This window comes from Medicago sativa, chromosome 3 (assembly GCF_051527215.1).
Source record: "Medicago sativa cultivar Bolivia chromosome 3, Bolivia_mono, whole genome shotgun sequence".
Classification (NCBI taxonomy): domain Eukaryota; kingdom Viridiplantae; phylum Streptophyta; class Magnoliopsida; order Fabales; family Fabaceae; genus Medicago; species Medicago sativa.
The window spans coordinates 88,612,660-88,633,478 of NC_140751.1; the positions used below are offsets into that span (position 1 = coordinate 88,612,660).

Sequence of the window (20,819 nt, forward strand, 5' to 3'; positions counted from 1 at the left end):
AAGATTGACGCGATCTAACACAACACATCACAACGCTTCACAAAACCAACACAACACTCTCTCTGTGTCGCGTTCTTCTTCATTATTAATAATTAATGATAATTATTAATTCATCTTTATAACGTTGGGCGCTCCAAAATTTCAAATTTCATTTCCTCTCTTCATTGAAACCCCAATGGCTGAGATCGACACTTGTTCCAAGAACAAGGCAGGTTTGGAAATTTGCGAAACCAATTCGTATAATTCATCGCAATTACAAAGAACTAAACTTAAAGGGAAGGGAATTGCGTGCAAACGACGAAACCCTAGAGTCTCTGTTCGTCGCACAAGGGGTAATAATGTTGCAGCTATTGGGTTTCCTCTTGGAATGTCGGTCGCCGCTGTTATGGCTCAGGTAAACGGTACCGTTAAAGCTTTAATTTTTAAAGTTTATTGCTTTCTGATTATTACTGTATTGGGTGATGTTTGAAACCTTTTGTTATGTTTTCTGTATATACCGATGTGATGTGTTACAAAAATTGATTTTGAATGAATTGACCTTAGTTAAGAGCTAGTTGAATGCGAAGTTGTTTATGTTTGTATACAATTATACAAAAGCAAGTCAAACAATAAATTTGAGTGTAAAAATCATGTTTTTGAGTCCAAAACTATGATTGTAGTTTCAAGCTTCAAGTTAGAATCAATTTTAGAGGCAAAATCAATTTCAATTGACATTATGTAGACAAGTCAAAACTCAAAACCAATTTTATGTGTCTGGAAGTACTTTGGCTCTTCAATTGCCAAACCAAACACACTAAAACAATCGATCCTACTAAGTTTTTTTTTTTTTTTTTAATTGGTACAGGTATTTATTGATTCTGTTCATGGAAAGCTTTTGTTTTTGTTTTTAGGTGTTGTACAGAAGAGATGCAGCAGCTGAGAGTGTGTCTCCAGATCATCTTTCGTCGGTAATTTTCTTCCTTATTTTTAAGTTTTAACCCAAGTTTTAGTTTTAACGAAATTTGTTTTCGACTTATGCACATTTGTTGTTACAATGAATTTAATTCGTCCACACTGTCCATGTAAACATTTTACATCGTTAATCAAATCCAAATCGTTAGATGATTCAAAACGTTTGATCTTGAATCATAATTACTTCTAAAGTCAAACATATTATTGGTTGTGGTTTGTTAACAGTGTATCAAAATCAAACTCTTGTTAAAACAATGATGTTTAGGGAAAGTACAACAGTAGTCTATTATTGATTACTGATAACACAAAACCGTTATAAAAAAATTTGGGTTTTGATTTGAGTCTTGACCGTTCCACTGTTTGTCTGCCTTGTAGATGTGCACATCTGCGATCCAAGAATCTCTATCCAGTGTAAGCCAGACATCAATTGTTAATTCATCCCTTGATTGTGATTTTACTACATTTCCCTGACAGATTTCTTGTCGATGTAAGCAAAGTTCATCCTGTTGAAGTGATGTCCGCGTGACGCTTGTTTTGATTTCTGCCTATCCCGCCACAGGTATTTGGAGACAAGCTAGATGGTTTGACAAGGAACTTTGAGCAATCTTTTGACAGCACTTTGAGTACTCTTCGATTAATTTATGAATCATCGGCTAGCAATGAAGGGAATAAATTGAATAATATGAGGTTGGAAATTCCAAGTTCTAAATTTATCAGAGGAGATTGCTCACGTGATATTGCTATAGAGGATGATCAACCAGGGCTACTATCACACGCACACGCCGAAATCGTAGATCAATCAATTAGTCGTGAAGAGGTTGGGGATAACTTCCACATGGAGTCAGTTACTCGTGATATTGCTTTGCGTGGGCAGTCAAACCAAATGGTTTGTTTCGCTCCACCCTCTTCTGGAGCTTTAGCTAATAATCCAGTATTTGAGAAGTCTATTATGGAGCAATGCCGTTCTAATGACCTCAAGACTGTTAAACTTGGTCTTACAATGAAAAAAATGAAATTGAAAGAGACAGAATTGGCTCTCAGATATGATTTAAATGATCTGCAGAGATCCAAGTTAGCTGTGGATATATCAAAGACATCATTCAAAGCTGAAAAGTTTAAGACTCAGTTAGAAGATACAAGATATGGTGAACTGAATAAGAAGTGCATAGACTGTCTTATTGCTGGTCTGTTCATTATGTCATCCTCACTTTTTTATGGTGCTTATGTTTATAACTTTGAACGGATTAATGAAGCTGCTGGATCATGTACTCCAGAAGAGGCAAGTATAATATTTTTCTATTCCCTGTTCCAATTTTATTCTATGCTTCAGGCAATTAAAATATTTGTTATCGCAAGATGAAAATAACTTATAGGGGATGCGTCATTAAAATTTTATTTAGAAAAGAAATCATATTTGAAAGATCACTGATAGGGGCCATATCATTGAAATATTATTTCAAAAAAAATTGAGTTTAGTGAAGATGCATTGACGATGTAAACTAGTTTTACAACGTCATCCAATAAAATCCATCATATTGTCATGTAAAGCCTATATTATAACCATTTTTTAAAGAATAATTAGCAAATATTAAATTCTTGTGAATGTCAGTGCGATATTAGTTTACACCGACGGTGCATGTCCCACTTTCTCAAAATAAATTGTATTTGTTTATATGCTTTTTTTTTCCTTGTTTTTTTATTTTTTATATACGTGATCAAATATTCTACTTATCATATTTACTTTCTTTGCAATCTAATTTAAGAACTAAGGTGCATATTATGTAAAATAGGAGGTAATTATGACAGCACTTTTCAGCATTTCCTTTGCTCAATTTGGGAATATTAACGGTGTTTTTTCTATTTTAGGAACCTTCCTACTGGTGGACTCCAAAGTCAGTGACCTGGTTAAATTCAAGTGTGCATGTTTTTTTTTGTCAAGTTCGAGTTGTGAGCCGAATGGTGTTTGGTTTCTTAATGATTATTGTTGTTGCGTATCTGCTCTTCCAACGGTCAGCAACATTGTCATCACAAACTATGCCAGTTACTTTCATCATATTGATGCTAGGAATCGGCTGTGGCTATTGTGGAACCATGTGTATAGACACACTGGGAGGAAGTGGTTACATTTGGCTCTTATATTGGGAGATTCTGTGTTTGGTGCATTTCTTATCTATTTGCTGGACATCCGCTTTGTACGCAATCCTTCACGGACCAGTCACAACACTGCAGACAAAGAAAGGGGATCCAATTGTCCAGTATTGGATTCGCCGGTTTCTTTTCTATGCTATTTTGCTTGTGGTTCTACCATTGTGTTGTGGTCTTCTGCCTTTTGCTAGCTTAGGTCAATGGAAAGACCATTTTATGTCGAAGGTATTTGATGACCAAGGATCAGTTATGTCGACGGTGTTTGATGACCAAGGATTAGAATTGTAAAGCACTGGTTGGTCATGGAAACTATTTATGTATAATACCAAGAGCAACTTAACTTGTGGTAAGCCAACTTACAATATCAATTGTATTTGCCTGCAGCTTGTTTTGTTTGGCTCATTTTTGTTAATTATCATCTCCTATGGTGTAATGTTGAAAGTTACACTATTATTGATGTATTATTATACACCGGCTTCTTTTTATAATTTAAAAATCTGGTCTATCATCAAAAAATAAAATAAAGATTTGATCAATTCTGATATGTCATTGCAGCTGGAAAATTGTGTAGATCCCTGTGTTTTTAGTAAGGTGGATCAATTCTGAACACAAACTGTGTTTTTAGAAAGGTTGATCAATTCTGATCCCTGTGTAGATCCCTGTGTTTTTAGTAAGGTTGATCCCGGTTATATCATGATTCTGAACACATTGTGTTTTTAGTAAGGTTGATCAATTCTACTACAAACTGATACTTGAATCCGTATCAGTCCATTAACTGATAACCGCACTTACAACAGGCCATTAACTGAATTCACAAGTGATTAGTTCATTAAGCGATAAAGTTTTGGCGGTTCAAGTAAAACAAGTATCTAAAAAACCTTTTCCCAAGATAATGTCACAAAGAGCAAAGATATTATTAAATTATGATTATGATTATGATATGATATGATGGGTAATCCTTTTAGAATGAAGGATAAAAATGTTTTAATTGATAGAATAAATCACAGTAAGAGTGGATAACAATTCTAAGATTTCTCACATGATTTAGAATATCAGGTTACATTTATCACACCAAGTATAGCCCTTTTACCAACTCCTAATTACCTTGCTTTCACAATCCAAATATGAACGAAAATTTGTACTTTCTCTCTATAACTTATCTTTGACACCTCACCTCCAATTGTAAAGCCAAAATTAGTAATAAATTAACAGACATGTTAACCGACGGGTTTACCCGACACAAAATTGAGAATTGAAATTCTTTAGCGGGTCATTGATATTTTTCATATCTAATAAAGAGCTCAACCGCAAAAGTTGCATGATCTAAATGTTAAGAAGTGTAGAATTGTGGATTTGATTCCACATCCAACATACCAAATATCCTATGTCTATGCAACATTTGCTTTAATGATGACTAATCTCTAGATGCAGGACGTCCTTGATATGTTAAAAATAAGTATCGGACAAGACAATACAAGACAATCAATACATGACAAATTTTTATAGTATTGAACAATATTTTGTCTTATACGATGTTTGGTGGACAAAATATTATTTTAGACAATTTGTATTTGATGTGATTTAGTGAATGATAAAAAATTAGTTTCAATCATTTATTTTTTAGGGATCAAACTGAGGTGTCACTAGAAAAAGAATAAAAAGAAAAGGAGAATTTAACGGTATCTGTTCAACCGGTCCAACCAAGTCCTAATGCCCATCACGCACTTTGAGTGATTTAGAAAGCAGAATGGCCATCTCAAACAAAGGCAAAGTCCTATTATCTTAAGCCATTGGTGCCACTACTGTAGTGCTCCCTGTCAAATGTGCAATGTGTTCAAATAGATCTTCCCACAATCATAAAGAGCATTGTCCTCCACGAGTTGATGTATCATTTCACTTCACTCGCTTTCCAATTAGTTCTTCTTAATGTCAAGAAGATTCTCACATTTCATCACTTTCTTGTGACTTAATTTACAACAGTGAATTGAAGTTCAGTTAAAATGGACGAACATCACATGAAGTTGTGTTCTTAAAAAAGTACATGTTACGTTCAGTGTAAGAAAATCGAGGGTACTCCAATTTTGATTTAGATTCAAGTAATCAATGGCACTCCAATCGCCATCTGCTTTAGCTAAAACAAACTTTATTCATTTTTTTTTTTTTAAAAAAGCACAAACCTTATTCGCAATATCCTTCATTTTATCGTATGTTTGGTTCATTGCGTATATTTTAAGTTTGTTTCCTGTGTTTAAAAAAATTTGAAGTTGGTCCCTTACCTTATTCATTTAGCCTTGAAGAGTGTGCCACATGAACATTTTGGATAGAGATAACTCAAAATTTGACGGAAATGACAAACTTATGTTGACGGAAATTTGACAGAAATGACGAACTTATGTTGACAATCATAAACATAAAATAAAGATACGAGACCGAACATGCAATTAAACCTTGTTTTTACTATTGTGGCCTCAACTCCACTTTAGCCTTGTTAGTCCTCACAATTTTTCCGTTTCTAAAAAGATATCTAGTTCGATTGAGAAGTGTGTTGTTTATAAATTATCCCTAGTCTCGATTCTGTAAGACTTTTTTATGCATCGAAACAGTAGGCCATTTAAAACTAAGAGTTAACACTACACATGTTTGACTCCTATCTAACGTGTAAATATTTTGACCTCAATTTCACATCATTGTGTTTCCAAAGTATGTTCATTTGTCAAACATTGTGTGAACCCTCATAGTTTGGATTTGAATTCTTTCCATTGAAAATTTTCTTAAATTTTCTCCATTTTCAATCTCTACCATTAAAATACAGCAACAATTTTTCTTTATAATTTAATTCTCACTTTCTCTCTCATATTTAATGATTGAGATTTCACTTGAGAAAACTTTTTTCAATGAATAGAATCCAAATCCCTTAGTTTTGTCCATCGTAAAACATATTTGTTAATGCGCGTGAGTGTTGTTTATAAGCTATACTTAACAAATTTGTGTTCCATAAGTCATAACTCAACTGACAAAAATGCCGAAAATGTTAGATCGTACATCATGACTGGGGTTCGAACCTCGACACATCCACTTTGTATATGTGAGTATACGATGACTTTGTCATTTCTTCTATCTAAAAATTATAATAAAACATATTTGACTGATACCAATAAAATATCAAGAAATTAACTAAAAATTACTACAACATGAAAGATAGAGCAGGAAAGTGAAATGGTGATACATACATTTTTCACCAAAAGAAACACTGTTGTAGGATTCATGTTTGATCTATAAACAACACAGTCCTGTCCACCACTGCAACGGATGGTCTCTGTTATTCCAGTAGCTAGCCAGTACCACACCACTACACGTCAAGTCATCATCCTAGTCACCAACCCAACCGGTTAATTCACCCACTTTTCGACACGTGTCAGTCACTAGTCCTTTCCCGCAACTAGGGTTAGAGTCAGCGCCAAACGGGGTTTTCGCCGTCTACTTCGTTCCCAAACTTTTTCCCCAAAATATTTTACACATTCGTTTTTCGTTTATTTTTTAATATTAAATAAAAAACAGAAAAAAGTTCAAATCAAATACGACTTCTCTCTCCATCCTCTTAGAGGAAATTTCCACGTTCAATTGTTGTTTGTTACAGTGTTACTGTCACACGAATTATTGGAAGAAAAAAAAAATGGAATCGAATAATTTGAAATGGAGCTTACAAAACCCTAACATTCTTCCGCCGCCATTTCCATCACCATGAAATCAAACTTTCCTTCTGTAAGTATATCCCTTTTTTAATTCTTAATTAATAGTTTATTGTTTAATTAATTATTAATATTATCACCACCTCTTAATCCTTTTCATTTTATTTTAACAACGCTCATGTATGTTTCTTGCTTCAATTTCTCGCTCATTTTCCTTCTTCTCAAATCTTCAATCCTTCATATAATTTCCTTTTTCAATTTCTGATTTGTTGTTTGTTTTTTTAATTCGTGTTCATTTTTTGTAAATTTTGAGCAATTATTTACTTGTACGTTTTCTTATAGATTCCTCTTTTTCTGTTATGATTTCATATTAGTGATTTCATAATTTTGATTGTAACATGGGTCATCACTGATATGTATCTAGCAAGCAATATTGAGTTTAGTGGAATTTGAAATTGGAAAAAATTTCAGCTGAATTTGGGATAGTTGAGGGATAGTGATTTGTGTCTCTTCAGAAATGGCTGAAGATAGTCCGCGACTTGGAGGTTTTTCAGCTGGTCTGGCTGTTATATTGAATGGCGACGACAATAAGAAAAAGTTGCCGAATACTAGACTACTTTCTTGTTGTGATGATTTAGGTGAGCAGTCTGTGGAAAGAACACTTGAATACGTGTTTGGTCTCCCCAACAGATCGTTGAATTCATTGGATGGTCCGGTTGACTGTAGTTTTATTCGGTCTGTCATTAAGAATGTTTTTTCACGATATATTGCAAAATCGGGCGATTCTTTTAGTGAAAGAGATATGATATGTGGACCGGATGTTGTAGGCCTTGATGAGTCCAGCATATGTGGTGATATTAAAATCATCAAGTCGCCTTTACTTGTCGAGAGTTTGGAAATGTTCAGTAGTGTCAGGGCAAATAAATGTGTTTGGAAAGGAAAATGGATGTATGAAGTTATGTTAGAAACATCAGGTATACAGCAGATTGGTTGGGCCACTGTTTCTTGCCCTTTCACGGACCATAAAGGTGTTGGTGATGCCGATGATTCGTATGCCTATGATGGGAGACGAGTTAGCAAGTGGAACAAGGATGCTGAGACGTATGGTCAGTCATGGGTTGTTGGTGATGTCATTGGATGTTGCATAGATTTGGACCGAGATGAAATATTATTCTATAGGAATGGTAATTCACTTGGGGTGGCATTCGAAGGAATTCGAAAAATGGGTCCTGGTTTTGGTTATCATCCAGCAATCTCTCTCTCGCAGGGTGAAAGATGTGAATTGAACTTTGGTGCCCGACCCTTCAAGTACGCAATTGAAGGCTACCGTCCTCTTCAGGCTCCTCCCTCTAAGAGCTACTTTGTCACACGATTGCTACAGTGCTGGTCAAGGCTGTTGGACATGCATTCAGTGGAACGAACTGAACATTCTTTAGCACAGAAATTGAGAAGAGCAAAGAGGTTTGTTTCATTGGAAGAAATTTTCCGTCCTGTCTCGTATGCTATTTGTGAAGAATTATTCTGTATACTTGAAGAAGATGTTGGACAAGCAGAGTATATGGTTTGGGGTCCATTGATGTCCTTCATGTTTGAAGTTTTTGAATTGCATGCACCCCATGACTATTCAAGCATGGATAAAGTAGTTGAAGTATTGTTACAATTTCAAGGATCACACTTGCTGTTTGAAAACATCATAAATGCACTTTCATGCGGTTGCAAAGTGGCACAGTTAGTTTTAACTGAATGTCCTTACTCTGGATCATATTCTTACCTAGCATTGGCATGTCATCTACTAAGACGAGAGGAACTTATGGTGCTTTGGTGGAAATCACCAGATTTTGAATTTTTGTTTGAAGGTTTTATGTCACAAAAAACTCCAAACAAGCAGGATCTTGACTCCATGATACCTACTGTTTGGTGGCCTGGTTCATGTGAAGATGCATGTTGTGAAGGTAACATGATGTTGGCAACCACAGCTTTGTCTGAGTCAATCAGCAAGGTATGTTATTTTTCTCAGTGACCTAGCTGCATTTTTAGTTATTATAACTGATTTGAATTTTTTCAATACAATGATCAAAATTATCCATGGCATTGTAATACTGATGGAGTATGAGAGTGGTAGGAAGTAATGGGTAGTGCTTTTAAAGTTAATATAAAGAGTAACATGTAGTACATTCTTCTTTTACTGTACATTGATGGAGTCTTTTATTTTTCTCACATGTTATTATTCAGTTATTTTGCGTCATATTACTGCCACTCTTATTGTTCTAAGAACACATAAGCAATGCTGGTACCTGTCTTTTATGCCTAAAGCTTAACTCAAATTAGAAAAATAGGATAAGTTTACCATCGATTATGATGTCAAATGTATCAACTTAACATTACCTTTTGACCTAATCAGGTGATCTAATCAGTTTATAGGGAATTTTATGTTATTCCTTATGATTTTCTTTCAGTTGTTATTCTTGTTCATTATGAAGTCACTTTCACATCAAGTCATAATCTTCCCCATTATATTTCCATGTGATCATAGCATGAGACTAAGGATTAGGATTTTTAGGGGTTATGGTAAACCTTATGTCCTTGGAGTTTTCTATAAATTAAAAGAATTTTTTCCCATTTGTCAAATACTCCCTCTCATTTTTATCATATAGATAATTTGCTCACTATTTAACAATGTAATGGAAATGATCAGGTTGTTTCTTTGAGTTTTTAAGAATAACATTTCTTTCTTATTTGAGGGCAATATTCTTCACACCATTGTGCTGTTGGTTACTTTTTTATAGCTTCCTTAATTTTCTGAGTATATCTCTTCCACTTGTAGATTGAGGAGAAGCATCGGGACCTCTGTCGCTTAGTTATACAATTTATACCGCCTACAACACCTCCACAATTACCTGGAGCAGTATTTAGGACATTTTTACAAAACCTTCTACTGAAGAACAGAGGGGCAGAAAGAAATGTCCCACCGCCTGGAGTTTCTAGCAATTCAGTTCTTGTTTCAATTTATACAGTTGTGCTCCATTTTCTATCTGAAGGATTTGCCTTGGGTGATATCTGTGGCTGGTTAAAGAGCTACAAAGCAGATGTTGGTTTCCTTCATAGAGGTGGTCAACAAAGTTTTCCCATACACTTGTTTTTGAAAAATGATCCTCATAGAACTGATATTTCCAGGCTTGGGGGATCCTATACCCATTTATCAAAGCTACACTCTACAATTGATCATGAAAGGGAAGTAGTTCAATGGGATGAAGGTTGCATGGATAATGACGAAACCAGAGTGACACATTCAACCAGGCAGAAGCCGTGCTGCTGTTCTAGTTATGATTCTGAATTTTCAAGGGATTTGAAGGTTCCTGCTAAATACCTGGCCAAAGGGTCTCGGGGCCATTGCAGCTCTATTCCAGAAAGACCTGCTCATGTTGCTGCTGAATGCAGTGATGGGAGTTTGAATGATGAGATAACAGATAAACCTAGTTCCAGTGATCAATCTGAACCCGAGTATGGTTACCGCCAAGTGCACCATCTGAAATCTGTACCTAAGGATACTGATGTTTATATGGATACGCTGCAAGAAGAAGAGCTGCTTGATGCACTGTTATGGCTGTATCAAGTTGGTCTTGCTCCAAATTTTAAGCAGGTGAGACCATTTTGGCCAAATTTATTGTGATATCACAAAGACCGAGAAAGCACATTCAAAGGCGTTAATGCTAACTTTTTCTCTCTCTCCACTCTCCAAAAATACCATTAACAACTATTCAATGAAGCAGACTTTCATAGGAAAGATGAATTTCTCGGTAAAATTAAATTCACAATAAAATAAGGGGTATAAAAGAATTTCAATAATTAATGAACTTTTAAAATGTAATTTGTTTCTTATATTTATGAACAAAAAAAAAGAATAGTTAACTGTCTCTTATAAATAGGACTGAAGGGAGTAGCATGTTTTGATGGTGAGTGACTTGAATTTCTTAGAAGTTCCTCGAATTTTTATTGTGAAAGGAAATGTTAGGAGTTGTGGTCAAATAAGATGCTTATATATCTCTATGCCCATGAGTCCAGAATAATCTGTTTCACTCTGCTAAGGCTAATTTACTTTGGCTGGTTTGATTTTTTAAACTTTCAATCATGTAATTGGTTTTTAATATCGTTGAAATTATAAAGAAAAGATGGAAAAGAGATAAGAATTTTATTCTTTCTGTTTTTGCAGGCATCGTACTACATGACTCATCAGGCACAGTCAATCTCCCTATTGGAGGAAACTGATAAGCAAATAAGAGAACGAGCTTGTGGTGAAAAGTTGAAGCATTTGAAAGAAGCTCGTAATGAGTATAGAGAAGAGGTCATTGATTGTGTTAGGCACTGCGCTTGGTAAGATTATGAAGTAGCATTTAAGCTTATTTTACCTTACTATTTATTCTTTCCCTCATAGCTTTTTGCTTTTCAAGTACCTTTCTACTTCCTTAAGGTATGATTGAAATTTTCAGCAGCCGTGGTTGAAGTATAGTTTATGTTCTCAACTTCTTATTTTCTTGCTGTTAACCAGATTTTGAGGCGGTTTTTGATACAAAGTTTGATTTTATTATTACTTTTATTTTCAAATTTTTGGTGAGACATATTCATGGTACAGTTGATAAGAAGCTCTCAGGTTGATTAGCTTAAAAGCCTGTTAAACCGTCCCCTTTCTCACTTTATTTTGTTTTCTGTTTTTTGGGCCCTAAGATTAAAAATAGAATTTTGAATAATAGAAAAATGATTTGGATGTTAAAACAGAAAGAGCGTGCTTTCAAATTTTTTGTATGTTTTGTACATGTACATAAACTAAGCGTAGCGGAGATAAGGATGTTGCGTTGGATGTGTAGTAAGACTAGGCAGGATAGAATTAGAAATGTCGACATTAGAGAGAGAGAGAGAGAGAGAGAGAGAGAGAGAGAGAGAGAGAGAGTTGGGGTAGCACCTATAGTAGAAAAGATGGTAGAAACTAGACTTAGGTGGTTTGGGCATGTAGAGAGAAGACCTATGGATTCTGCAGTAAGGAGAGTAGATCAGATGGAGGGAAGTCAGATCACTAGGTAGGGGTAGACCTAGAAAAACTATGAGAGAAACTATTAGGAAGGATCTAGATATATATGAATTAGAGAAAGACATGGTCTTTGATAGAACACTATGGCGTCGTTTGGTTCATGTAGCCGCGACCCCACTTAGTGGGATAAGACTTGGTTGTTGTTGTTGTTGTATATATGCATATGTTCAGTAAAATACTTGCTGTACTGAAAGTTCAATGACTTGCAATACCCTGCGTCAGCTCTGATAATTGTGCTATCAGTTTGATGTTCACTCTTTTTTTAATATGCTTTTAAGTTATAATAGTTGTGTTCTGGGATCCATATTTTAGATTATTCTGTTAATTCTTAATCAATTATTACTCTATACTCATATGCTGGTGACTTCAGAACTTCACTACTTATTTAACTTTTCAGGTAACACAGTTCATACTTCATAGATACCTCTCTTTCATATGAAGTAGACACGATAAAAATTTGAGACTTTGTATTAGAATATATTTCACTGTGTTGTTTCGGTCTGAGTTTTTTATCCTTCTCAAATCTCAAATACTAGTTTCCTTAAAAAAAACCAGCAATCTTAATTTTTCTTTCCTTATTCTGCGTTTCTTTATGGGGCCACTTCTTGCTTTACAGGTATCGCATCTCTTTGTTATCACGATGGAAGCAGCGAGGAATGTATGCAATGTGCATGTGGGTTGTCCAGCTGCTACTGGTTCTTAGCAATATGGATTCAGTGTTTATCTACACCCCTGAATATTATCTGGAAGCTTTGGTAAATAAGCATTTTCCATTGGTTTAAATTTAACAGCAGTTTTGATTCACTCACCTTCAAAGAACACATATCTTTATCAGTTATCTGCTTCTATACACTTCATTTTTTTGATTTTGGTGGCACTTATCCATTATAGATTTTAGAGTAAATATCTGACGCATTATGCAGAGTCTCAGAGGTAGAGGGGTCATGATATAAAACATTAATTTTGATTTTGAATCACACATATTTTGTCCGCCTCATTAATTTGATTAAGGGCATATTAGTTCAGCTATTACAATTTCTCACAGCATTTCTTATAATTTGGGAGAAAATATCCTGGTAGTAACATTTGTTTTTCGTACAGGTTGATTGCTTTCATGTGTTGCGGAAGAGTGATCCTCCATTTGTTCCGTCCACAATTTTGATCAAGCGTGGACTTGTTTCATTTGTATGTTCCAACATTTCAGTTTCAGTTACTTCATTCTTTCTTTTTTATATTTGACTTGTTCTGGGAGTAAATGTCTATTTTATACTCCCTCCGTTTCAAAATGAGTGTCGCTTTAGACAATTGCACACATATTAAGGAATGGAATGAAATAATCATTAGACATAACACTTTTACTAAACTACCCTTACTTTATAAGAAAAAGACAAACTTAAAGTTGCATTGAAAATTGTGTGAGAGAAAAGTTGGAGAGGGTAAAGATGGAAGAAAGAAAATAAAGTTGTATTGGAAATGTAAAGTGACATTCATTTTGAAACAATTTTTTTTGGCTAAAGCGACACTCATTTTGAAACGGAGGGAGTATTTATTACTTGATTCTAGTGAATGAGATTTGAATCTTCAGAACTGCGAGGAATTGTTTATGCAATTCATATATTTTAGATTTCATATGTTGTCTTCTAACATAGCTGCATCTAGAAATATTTGTACTGTGAAACAACCAATATAGGAAAGGGATAGTTTATTTATGAGGAATGCAATTTCCAACAACGTTTAGTGACAACCTTTTTCCTCTCTTTTTATTGGACAATAACAATAGAGAGAGAAAAAAGAAGAGAGAGAATAAAAGTACAATGAGAGTATGAGAGAGAATAAAAGTACAATATAGAAGGCGTTGGGATAGCCTTGTCATTTAGCTTTCCCTTGGTCTTTTACACAAGATATTTAAAATTCTTTTGCTCCCCCACCCACCCCAACTTAAATAATAGGGAATCTTTTCAATTGGAGGTTCTTGTGAGTCTCCTTGATTCTGTTTTGTCCACCAATCCAGATAAAGAAATTTTGGCGTTTCCATCCTTCTGGGGTGTTTCCTTGCCATTGCAAATCTGATTTATTTTCAATTCTTAAGTTAACGGAGCCCATGCTTTTGCAACAAACCCAGATGAGCAGCTTGTCTCCCATGAGACATGAGGGCCACAGGTGTTGAAGGTTTACACAAGGTGGGGAAATGGGGCAGAGGAAAAAATTAAGAGGCAATATGTGTTAATGGAACCAGGCTCTGTCGCAGCCCCTTTGAAATCCTCCAGCTCCCTCTAAGATTAAGTCTTTTCTCTGACGCTCCCTCTTTTATTTGAAGTTCCCTCTACACATGCATGTCCTGATGACCTTATGTGTGAGCTTAGAGTTTGTTTCCATTACTTGCATTGTCTTGCTGCTACTGCTTTATGTAATTCTTTGTTGGGTGCATCCTAAGTTGTTTGACTAGTTTTGGAAGAAGTAAAGAAACCAAAACTTTTGTTAAAGAGCGGATGTTATACAAGCCACGATGTTGAATTTACCGTCTTACATATGAATGTTAGAAAATAACCTGTCATTTATGCTGCAGCATGCCCGATGTTTGTAAACTTGCCTTAGCAAGGTTGTTGAGTGTTTCTAGCATCGGTTCTAACTTCTAAGTTATTATGCTTGGATATCATTTTCGCCAGGTCACTTTTGTTGTTACTCATTTCAATGATCCAAGGATATCAAGTGCGGATCTTAGAGATCTTCTTCTCCAGTCTATATCCGTCCTGGTGCAGTACAAAGAGTATTTGGCAGTTTTTGAGAGCAACGAGGCAGCCAACAAAAGGCTGCCAAAAGCATTATTATCAGCATTTGATAACAGATCTTGGATCCCTGTGACGAACATACTCCTGCGATTATGCAAGGGTTCTGGTTTTAGTTTTTCAAAGAACGGGGAATCATCTTCATCATCAATTCTTTTCCAAGTATGTAGCAACCACTTTTTGTTACCAAATAATATTTACGTGGATTGATTTCTCACCATATAGGTTTTTCCCCTTTGATTTTCGATGCAATGCAGAGGTTGCTAAAAGAAGCTTGCATAAATGATGAAGGATTATTTTCATCTTTTCTAAACCGTCTATTTAATACACTTAGCTGGGCCATGACAGAATTTTCAGTTTCTGTTCGAGAAATGCAAGAGAAGTACCAGGTATGGTATTGTTTTCCCATCCATTATTGGATTTGGTTCTTGGTTTCTTTCTGTCTTCTCATTCAGGGGGATTTAAGATAGTGTTCTGTAGCTGTATAATAGTACATACACAGGGTCTGGGATTTCAGTTTTATGTACTCACTCTTGTAGCTTATCAATTTTTTAATTCTAACTTCTTGTTTGGTTTGGAAGACATCTTGCGTGGATACAATTGAATTTATATCTATTAACATAATCATTGCTGGTCAAATTTATAGTTTACTGTTTTACTTATATGCGTAGTTCTTTCCATTGATTTATACTCCATACACTTATTTCACAGGTAATGGAGTTTCAGCAAAAGAAATGTGGTGTCATATTTGATCTTTCATGTAATCTTGCAAGGATTTTGGAGTTCTGCACTCATGAGATTCCTCAAGCATTCCTGTCTGGACCAGAAACAAACCTCAGGAGGTTAACTGAGTTGGTTGTATTTATCTTGAATCACATGACTTCTTCAGCTGATGCTGAATTCTTTGAATTGTAAGTTACAAGCCTGTGACTTAAACTCGAGCTTATAGACCAGAAGTATTTTTTTTTTTTTATTGTTTATCCATCTTCAATATATTGATATTGCTTCTGGAGAGACTGATGTCCAACCTTATTATCTCCTAAAACGACCTTTAAAAGATTCTCGAGAATTTGGAACCATGTGGTTTTGTTGAAAATAGTTTCCATCATTGTTTTTTTTTTTTTTTGAGAGGTTGCCTTTCTTTTTTATTCAATTTCAGGTCCCTTAGACGGCATAGCCAATCTTCAGAGAAAGTAAATCGAGGCATGATATTGGCGCCTCTTGTAGGGATCATGTTAAATATATTGGATGCTACTAAGTTGGCAGAGTATCGAGAGAACAATGATCTTGTCGATGTTTTGCTAAGCATGGACTGTCCAGATACTGTTCTTTATGGTTTCCAATTTCTTGTGGATTATAACTGGGTTAGTTGTTGTCATTCTTCTATGTTTTTCTTTTCCCTAAGTATTTAGAAGGCCTTTGTATGCAGATCACCTAGATTGATTCAAAACGCACTCGTTATCCAACATTTTGAAAATTCCATTTGGTCTAGTTTGCTTATTTCGATTTGAACTCGGTGCTACTAATTGCTAATAACCCTGGAAAGTTTGGCATTCATTCGAAAACATCCTCAAGGAAATATTAATTATAGGACTGCTAGGTTATACATTACTAATCATATTGATCTTTCATTGGTACAAGTCCCTCACATTTTTCTGGACCTGTATTATAGTATGAAACATGGATATCTTGTTTCTTTTGTAACCAATAGAGTTTTAGCATTTTGAACATTTTATGAATAATTTCAAACGAATAGAGAGCTGTCATAAAATATCATATTCTTCCCTGTTCACGTCAGGATTCCAGTTTCCGCAATCTTCAAAGATTTAATGATCTAGTTTATTGAATTGAAGTTTATACTGTGAAATTAATCGTGTTTATCATCATTTTGACGTTTCATTCCTCAGGATGGATCGTGTCGAGGGGGAGCTTACGCGGCAAAATATAAGCAGTTAGAAAATTTCTTGACTCTTCTTGCTTGCCGCCTTATGTCTGAACGTGATGAAGTGGACAGTGTTGTAGATACAGACCTTGATGATAACTTATGCTGCATATGTTACGCTTGTGAAGCTGATGCCCAGATTGCACCTTGTTCACATAGGTCTTGCTATGGCTGTGTAACTAGGCATCTTTTGAACTGTCAGAGATGTTTCTTTTGCAATGCTACAGTGACAGATGTTAGCAGAATTAATGAGAAGACAGGCTAAGGAGCTCTTATTTTGTGCTTTGCTTGGTTCCTGTTTGACGAGAGTTGGTTGGTGACAGATTATTTGCCTATTTATGAACTTCTTACTTGAGAAACAAGAACTGGAGGAGAAAGAACAACAAGGGGAAAAGTAATGAAAAATAAAGGGAGGCTGGGAAAGGGGGTAGTTTGGGTAGGAGTTAATCTGTTTGAGGTGGTTAAGTTATTCATATGGGCTAGAACTGCCTTCGGGAAATTTTGTAGGCTACGTAATGTTAGAGGGTATTATGCTGTAAATATGCGATGTAAATGGGAAGCAAAATCCTTATAGTTTTATCTCTTTCAGAAAGACAACTTTGCAGTAGTCACTGGGTTGGCTTGGATGGCCACAAGATCATATTCAGCAGTAGTACAACATCATATGGTTAGATTCGATGCATGGCCGCATGGGGATTAATTTTTAGATGGCAGGTACAGTATCATCAAAACAATTTCCTTGACAAATGCAATGTGAGCATGCAGTACTAATTTAAGTTAGTGGGGGGTCACATATCTTTGTTCATCACATTAAAAAATGATATAATAAAAAGTCATAATTGTAAAGAAATACTAATGCTTTGATCATCACGTTTCAGTAGTACTAGCAAGCTATAGGCGTGGCTTGCCAAGAATTTGATTAGCAACGCTTTAAATACATTTTTTTTTTGAAGGAACAATGCATTTTTATTGAATGGTGGAAATATTGTAGATTATACATATTATTCTTCTGTACTTAAAATAACATCATTCATATTTTTTTTGTCGATTGTTTATCTGCAAATTACACTTCATTCAATTAGAAAAATTACATGTTACTGCTGTTAGTACGCTGATGTAAATTATAGAGGTTCAGACATGTATTTAAATTTAATATTTACAATTTTTTTCCTTTTCATTTTTATAATTAAATCTCTTATTCAGATCTATCCCATAGGGTAAAAAAGAAATAGTAGAAGTTTTATCTTGTTCAATTGAATGCAAAATGAGAAAAAATCGAAGTACACAAAGTCATAAAATGTTTTTTTTTTATACAAAAACATTAAGTGATTTTCTATGATGATTATCGTGCTTTTTTTAATAAAATAAATATTAGTTTGAAGTGTGACGATATATTAGTCTGAAGTTAAATAATATATTTTTATTCCTAAAAAAAATATTTATAATAAGTAGCCTCAACACGAGTGTGTCTAGTTTTTTCATTTTAATTGACAAGAAACGATAAAATTCTAATGTATAAATATTCATAACTGCCCCTAATTTTCCTATTTTTTTATATAATAGATTAGATAAGAGTAATTTCTTAAAAAAAAAAGAAAGAAAGAAAGATTAGATATGAGTAATATTTGTTCCTTGTGTTTGCATGAATTAGTTTCGGAGAATGCAAGGAGGAAAAGAGATGTTGAGATCCCTGCAATTTCAAGCTTCAAGTTCAAAACCACCGATTTGTCTAAGCTTGAAGAATCCTTTCCCCAACACTCATTCACAACGTACCCTCTCTTTTACTACTAAACCCCTCGCTCTTCCCCAATCCCTCTCTACGCCACAACCTTCGCATTACATCTCCACCGTTGGTTCTTCATCTCTTCACCTCTCTCATTGGAACTTCTCCCAACGCCACCTCACTCTTCTCCAAGCTCTCGCCGTAGTGGTACTTACTCTGAATCCAAATCCGTTACTGAATTGAATTTGTTGATTCCTCAAATTGATTTTTTGCAATTTTCTGCAGACAGCGATATGTACAACGTGGTTGTTTTGTTCTGCAATTCCCACTCTTCTGGTAAGCCTTGTTTGGTAGTCGTAGATAATTATTTCTGGAATAGCTTAATTCAGAATCTGATGTAATAAATAATGAAGGCTTTCAAGAGAGCAGCGGAATCACTTGAAAAGCTTATGGATACAGCAAGAGAGGAACTTCCTGATACAATGGCTGCAATTCGATTATCTGGAATGGAAATCAGTGACTTAACCACTCAACTCAGTGATCTTGGGTGGGTAATTCCATTTTGAATTCATTCTAGTCATGAGTAATTGATTTTATCATGTTTGAATTAATTTGTTCTAAATTCAAGTTAGAATTCGAAATTTTTGTAGCTGCAATTGATTTTTAGCGTCAAATTTATTATTCAACCTGCTTTTATATGATCAATCTATAGTCTATTCAAACTTAAATCACTTTATATTCAATTCACTTTTTGTCGAAATCAAGATTTACAAATTCAAGAACCAAACACACATTGAAACAGTATTTGGTTTTTGTTTCTGCGATGCAGCCAAGAAATTACCCAAGGAGTTAAAAGATCCACTCGCGTGGTTCGCTCGGCTGAGGAGGGGCTTCGCCGTTTAACCACCATGCCTTCTTCATCTTCAGGTTACCTACTAATCATGAGTTTGTGTTGCTATGACATTGATATTAAGCGTCGACACATACATGGATACTGGACACAATATTGTTATGTTGACATCAGTAATAATTTTTTACAAAATCGATCTAGTCATACGTGTCGGCCTTACAACAGATACATGTTGGATTACGGACAAGCCGTTAATGTGAAGGAACCATATGCGTCGGTCTTACAACATATAGGTGTTAGGTTTCTATAATTTGAGATTGTAGATAGGTCAAAATGATTTTAAATTGCTACAATTACACTGCGGTAAAATATTCGTAAATGCAGCTGATGCAGCCACAATTGCAAATTGCGGTTGCAAATGTCATGACCTATAACACTATTATAATGCTGCCACAATTGCGACTGTAGAATGCAATTTAGAACTATGGTGTCATAAAATATTGTTCATTTGGTTCTATTTAGCTTCGTTGCAGGGAATCGAACAAAGGCCCAAAACTGAGCCTGACTCGGGTGCACTTGCGGTGGCAAGATCCGCAAAAGGCGCGAGAGACGGAATTATTAAGGGTCGTTCTATGTTGAAGATGTTTTTCTCCCTTGCTCAATTCTCAAGTTTTGCTCTCAAGTTCATCACTGGACGTGGAAAAAGGTAGAGGCCAGAGAAGTTTCCAGATTTCTTCGTTGTTAGCAGCAGCATCGACGCTCTCTTCTCTATTGTTATATGATCTTCAATTCATTTTCATGGATGTGTTGATTGGGTACTTTTGATATTTTTCTCTTGTTACATATTGCAATAGAGATATTTCCCCTTAGATGAGGCTATAGCGTCTATTGAATCGATGACGTGTATAGAAATCTAATAGGAACATCAGATTGAGTGCATTTCTCACTCTAAATTACCTTGATACTTGAATCTGTTGTTTCAAACTCTTGTGTACCGTAAATGTAATAACGTGTTTATGAAAATATAAGATGGAAAAATTGAAGTTATAAAATTACGATTAAGTAGCTTTCTGCTTTCAATGTTGTGGTTTCGTCTAGCTATTGATCAATGAACTCTGTTTATCCAAGCACATGTTGATGAAATGCCCTGTAATAAAGCCAGATACGAGTCATGTGTTTCCTTTTAAAAAAGTCCATATGCTAAAAAAAAAATGCAAATTGTTTCTGGAATGCTTGTTACTTAGACTGTTCCAAAATTAATCTGTTAAAATCTGAATACAAAGTGAGGAATGGAAACAAAAATGTTATCAAACTGTAAAAACAATCATACTATAGTTAACGCCCATTTACGATTCACCAGGTTGAACCGGATGTTGGGTGTGACTTACCCGGATTTGTTTGAATAGCTTTAGGAGAGAAAGATTTTGAGATTTATTTTTCTTCATAATAAAAAACTCTTAGAATTTGAAGGAACTCAAAAATTGTATTGAAGGATTTGGATAAATTCTCTAAATCCAATCTAGATTGTTGTATTATTTTCGGTCTTACAAAATATGTTATTCATCAAAAGCATTAATGAAAACACTCCCAAAAAAATATAAAAGGATTTCTGTTTTTTCCCTTGTTCCCCTCCTCCTCCTAAAGTCCTCT

The 20,819-nt window shown here is 35.0% G+C and overlaps 3 protein-coding genes across 9 annotated transcripts; all 3 read left to right on the forward strand.

The window, feature by feature from the left end:
• CPR5 (protein) lies at nt 1-3,632 on the forward strand. 4 transcript variants are annotated; one of them, XM_085755407.1, is made up of 5 exons: nt 1-394; nt 845-947; nt 1,327-1,362; nt 1,511-2,230; nt 2,818-3,632. In XM_085755407.1, exons 3-5 carry the CDS (start codon nt 1,327-1,329, stop codon nt 3,382-3,384), a joined length of 1,323 nt encoding a protein of 440 aa, XP_085611533.1. In that variant the 5' UTR covers nt 1-394; nt 845-947; the 3' UTR covers nt 3,385-3,632. The 4 variants fall into 4 exon arrangements, with proteins under 4 accessions (XP_085611533.1, XP_085611530.1, XP_085611531.1 ...); XM_085755404.1 differs by having other exon boundaries at nt 891-947; XM_085755405.1 differs by lacking the exon at nt 1,327-1,362 and adding an exon at nt 1,426-1,438 and having other exon boundaries at nt 891-947.
• A 3,064-nt stretch (nt 3,633-6,696) lies between these two features.
• LOC146941585 (E3 ubiquitin-protein ligase RKP) lies at nt 6,697-17,446 on the forward strand. Of its 4 annotated transcripts, none has more exons than XM_085755409.1 (11): nt 6,697-6,858; nt 7,160-8,784; nt 9,610-10,425; nt 10,996-11,156; nt 12,485-12,623; nt 12,970-13,053; nt 14,535-14,816; nt 14,912-15,043; nt 15,366-15,565; nt 15,814-16,018; nt 16,562-17,446. In XM_085755409.1, exons 2-11 carry the CDS (start codon nt 7,303-7,305, stop codon nt 16,859-16,861), a joined length of 3,801 nt encoding a protein of 1,266 aa, XP_085611535.1. In that variant the 5' UTR covers nt 6,697-6,858; nt 7,160-7,302; the 3' UTR covers nt 16,862-17,446. The 4 variants fall into 4 exon arrangements, with proteins under 4 accessions (XP_085611535.1, XP_085611534.1, XP_085611538.1 ...); XM_085755408.1 differs by having other exon boundaries at nt 7,210-8,784; XM_085755412.1 differs by lacking the exon at nt 15,814-16,018.
• A 792-nt stretch (nt 17,447-18,238) lies between these two features.
• Nucleotides 18,239-20,221, forward strand: LOC146941586 (uncharacterized). The gene is made up of 5 exons (XM_085755413.1): nt 18,239-18,526; nt 18,605-18,655; nt 18,733-18,866; nt 19,149-19,246; nt 19,692-20,221. The coding sequence occupies exons 1-5, from the start codon at nt 18,257-18,259 to the stop codon at nt 19,877-19,879; spliced, it is 741 nt and encodes a 246-aa protein (XP_085611539.1). The 5' UTR covers nt 18,239-18,256; the 3' UTR covers nt 19,880-20,221.
• The last annotated feature ends 598 nt before the right edge of the window (nt 20,222-20,819 follow it).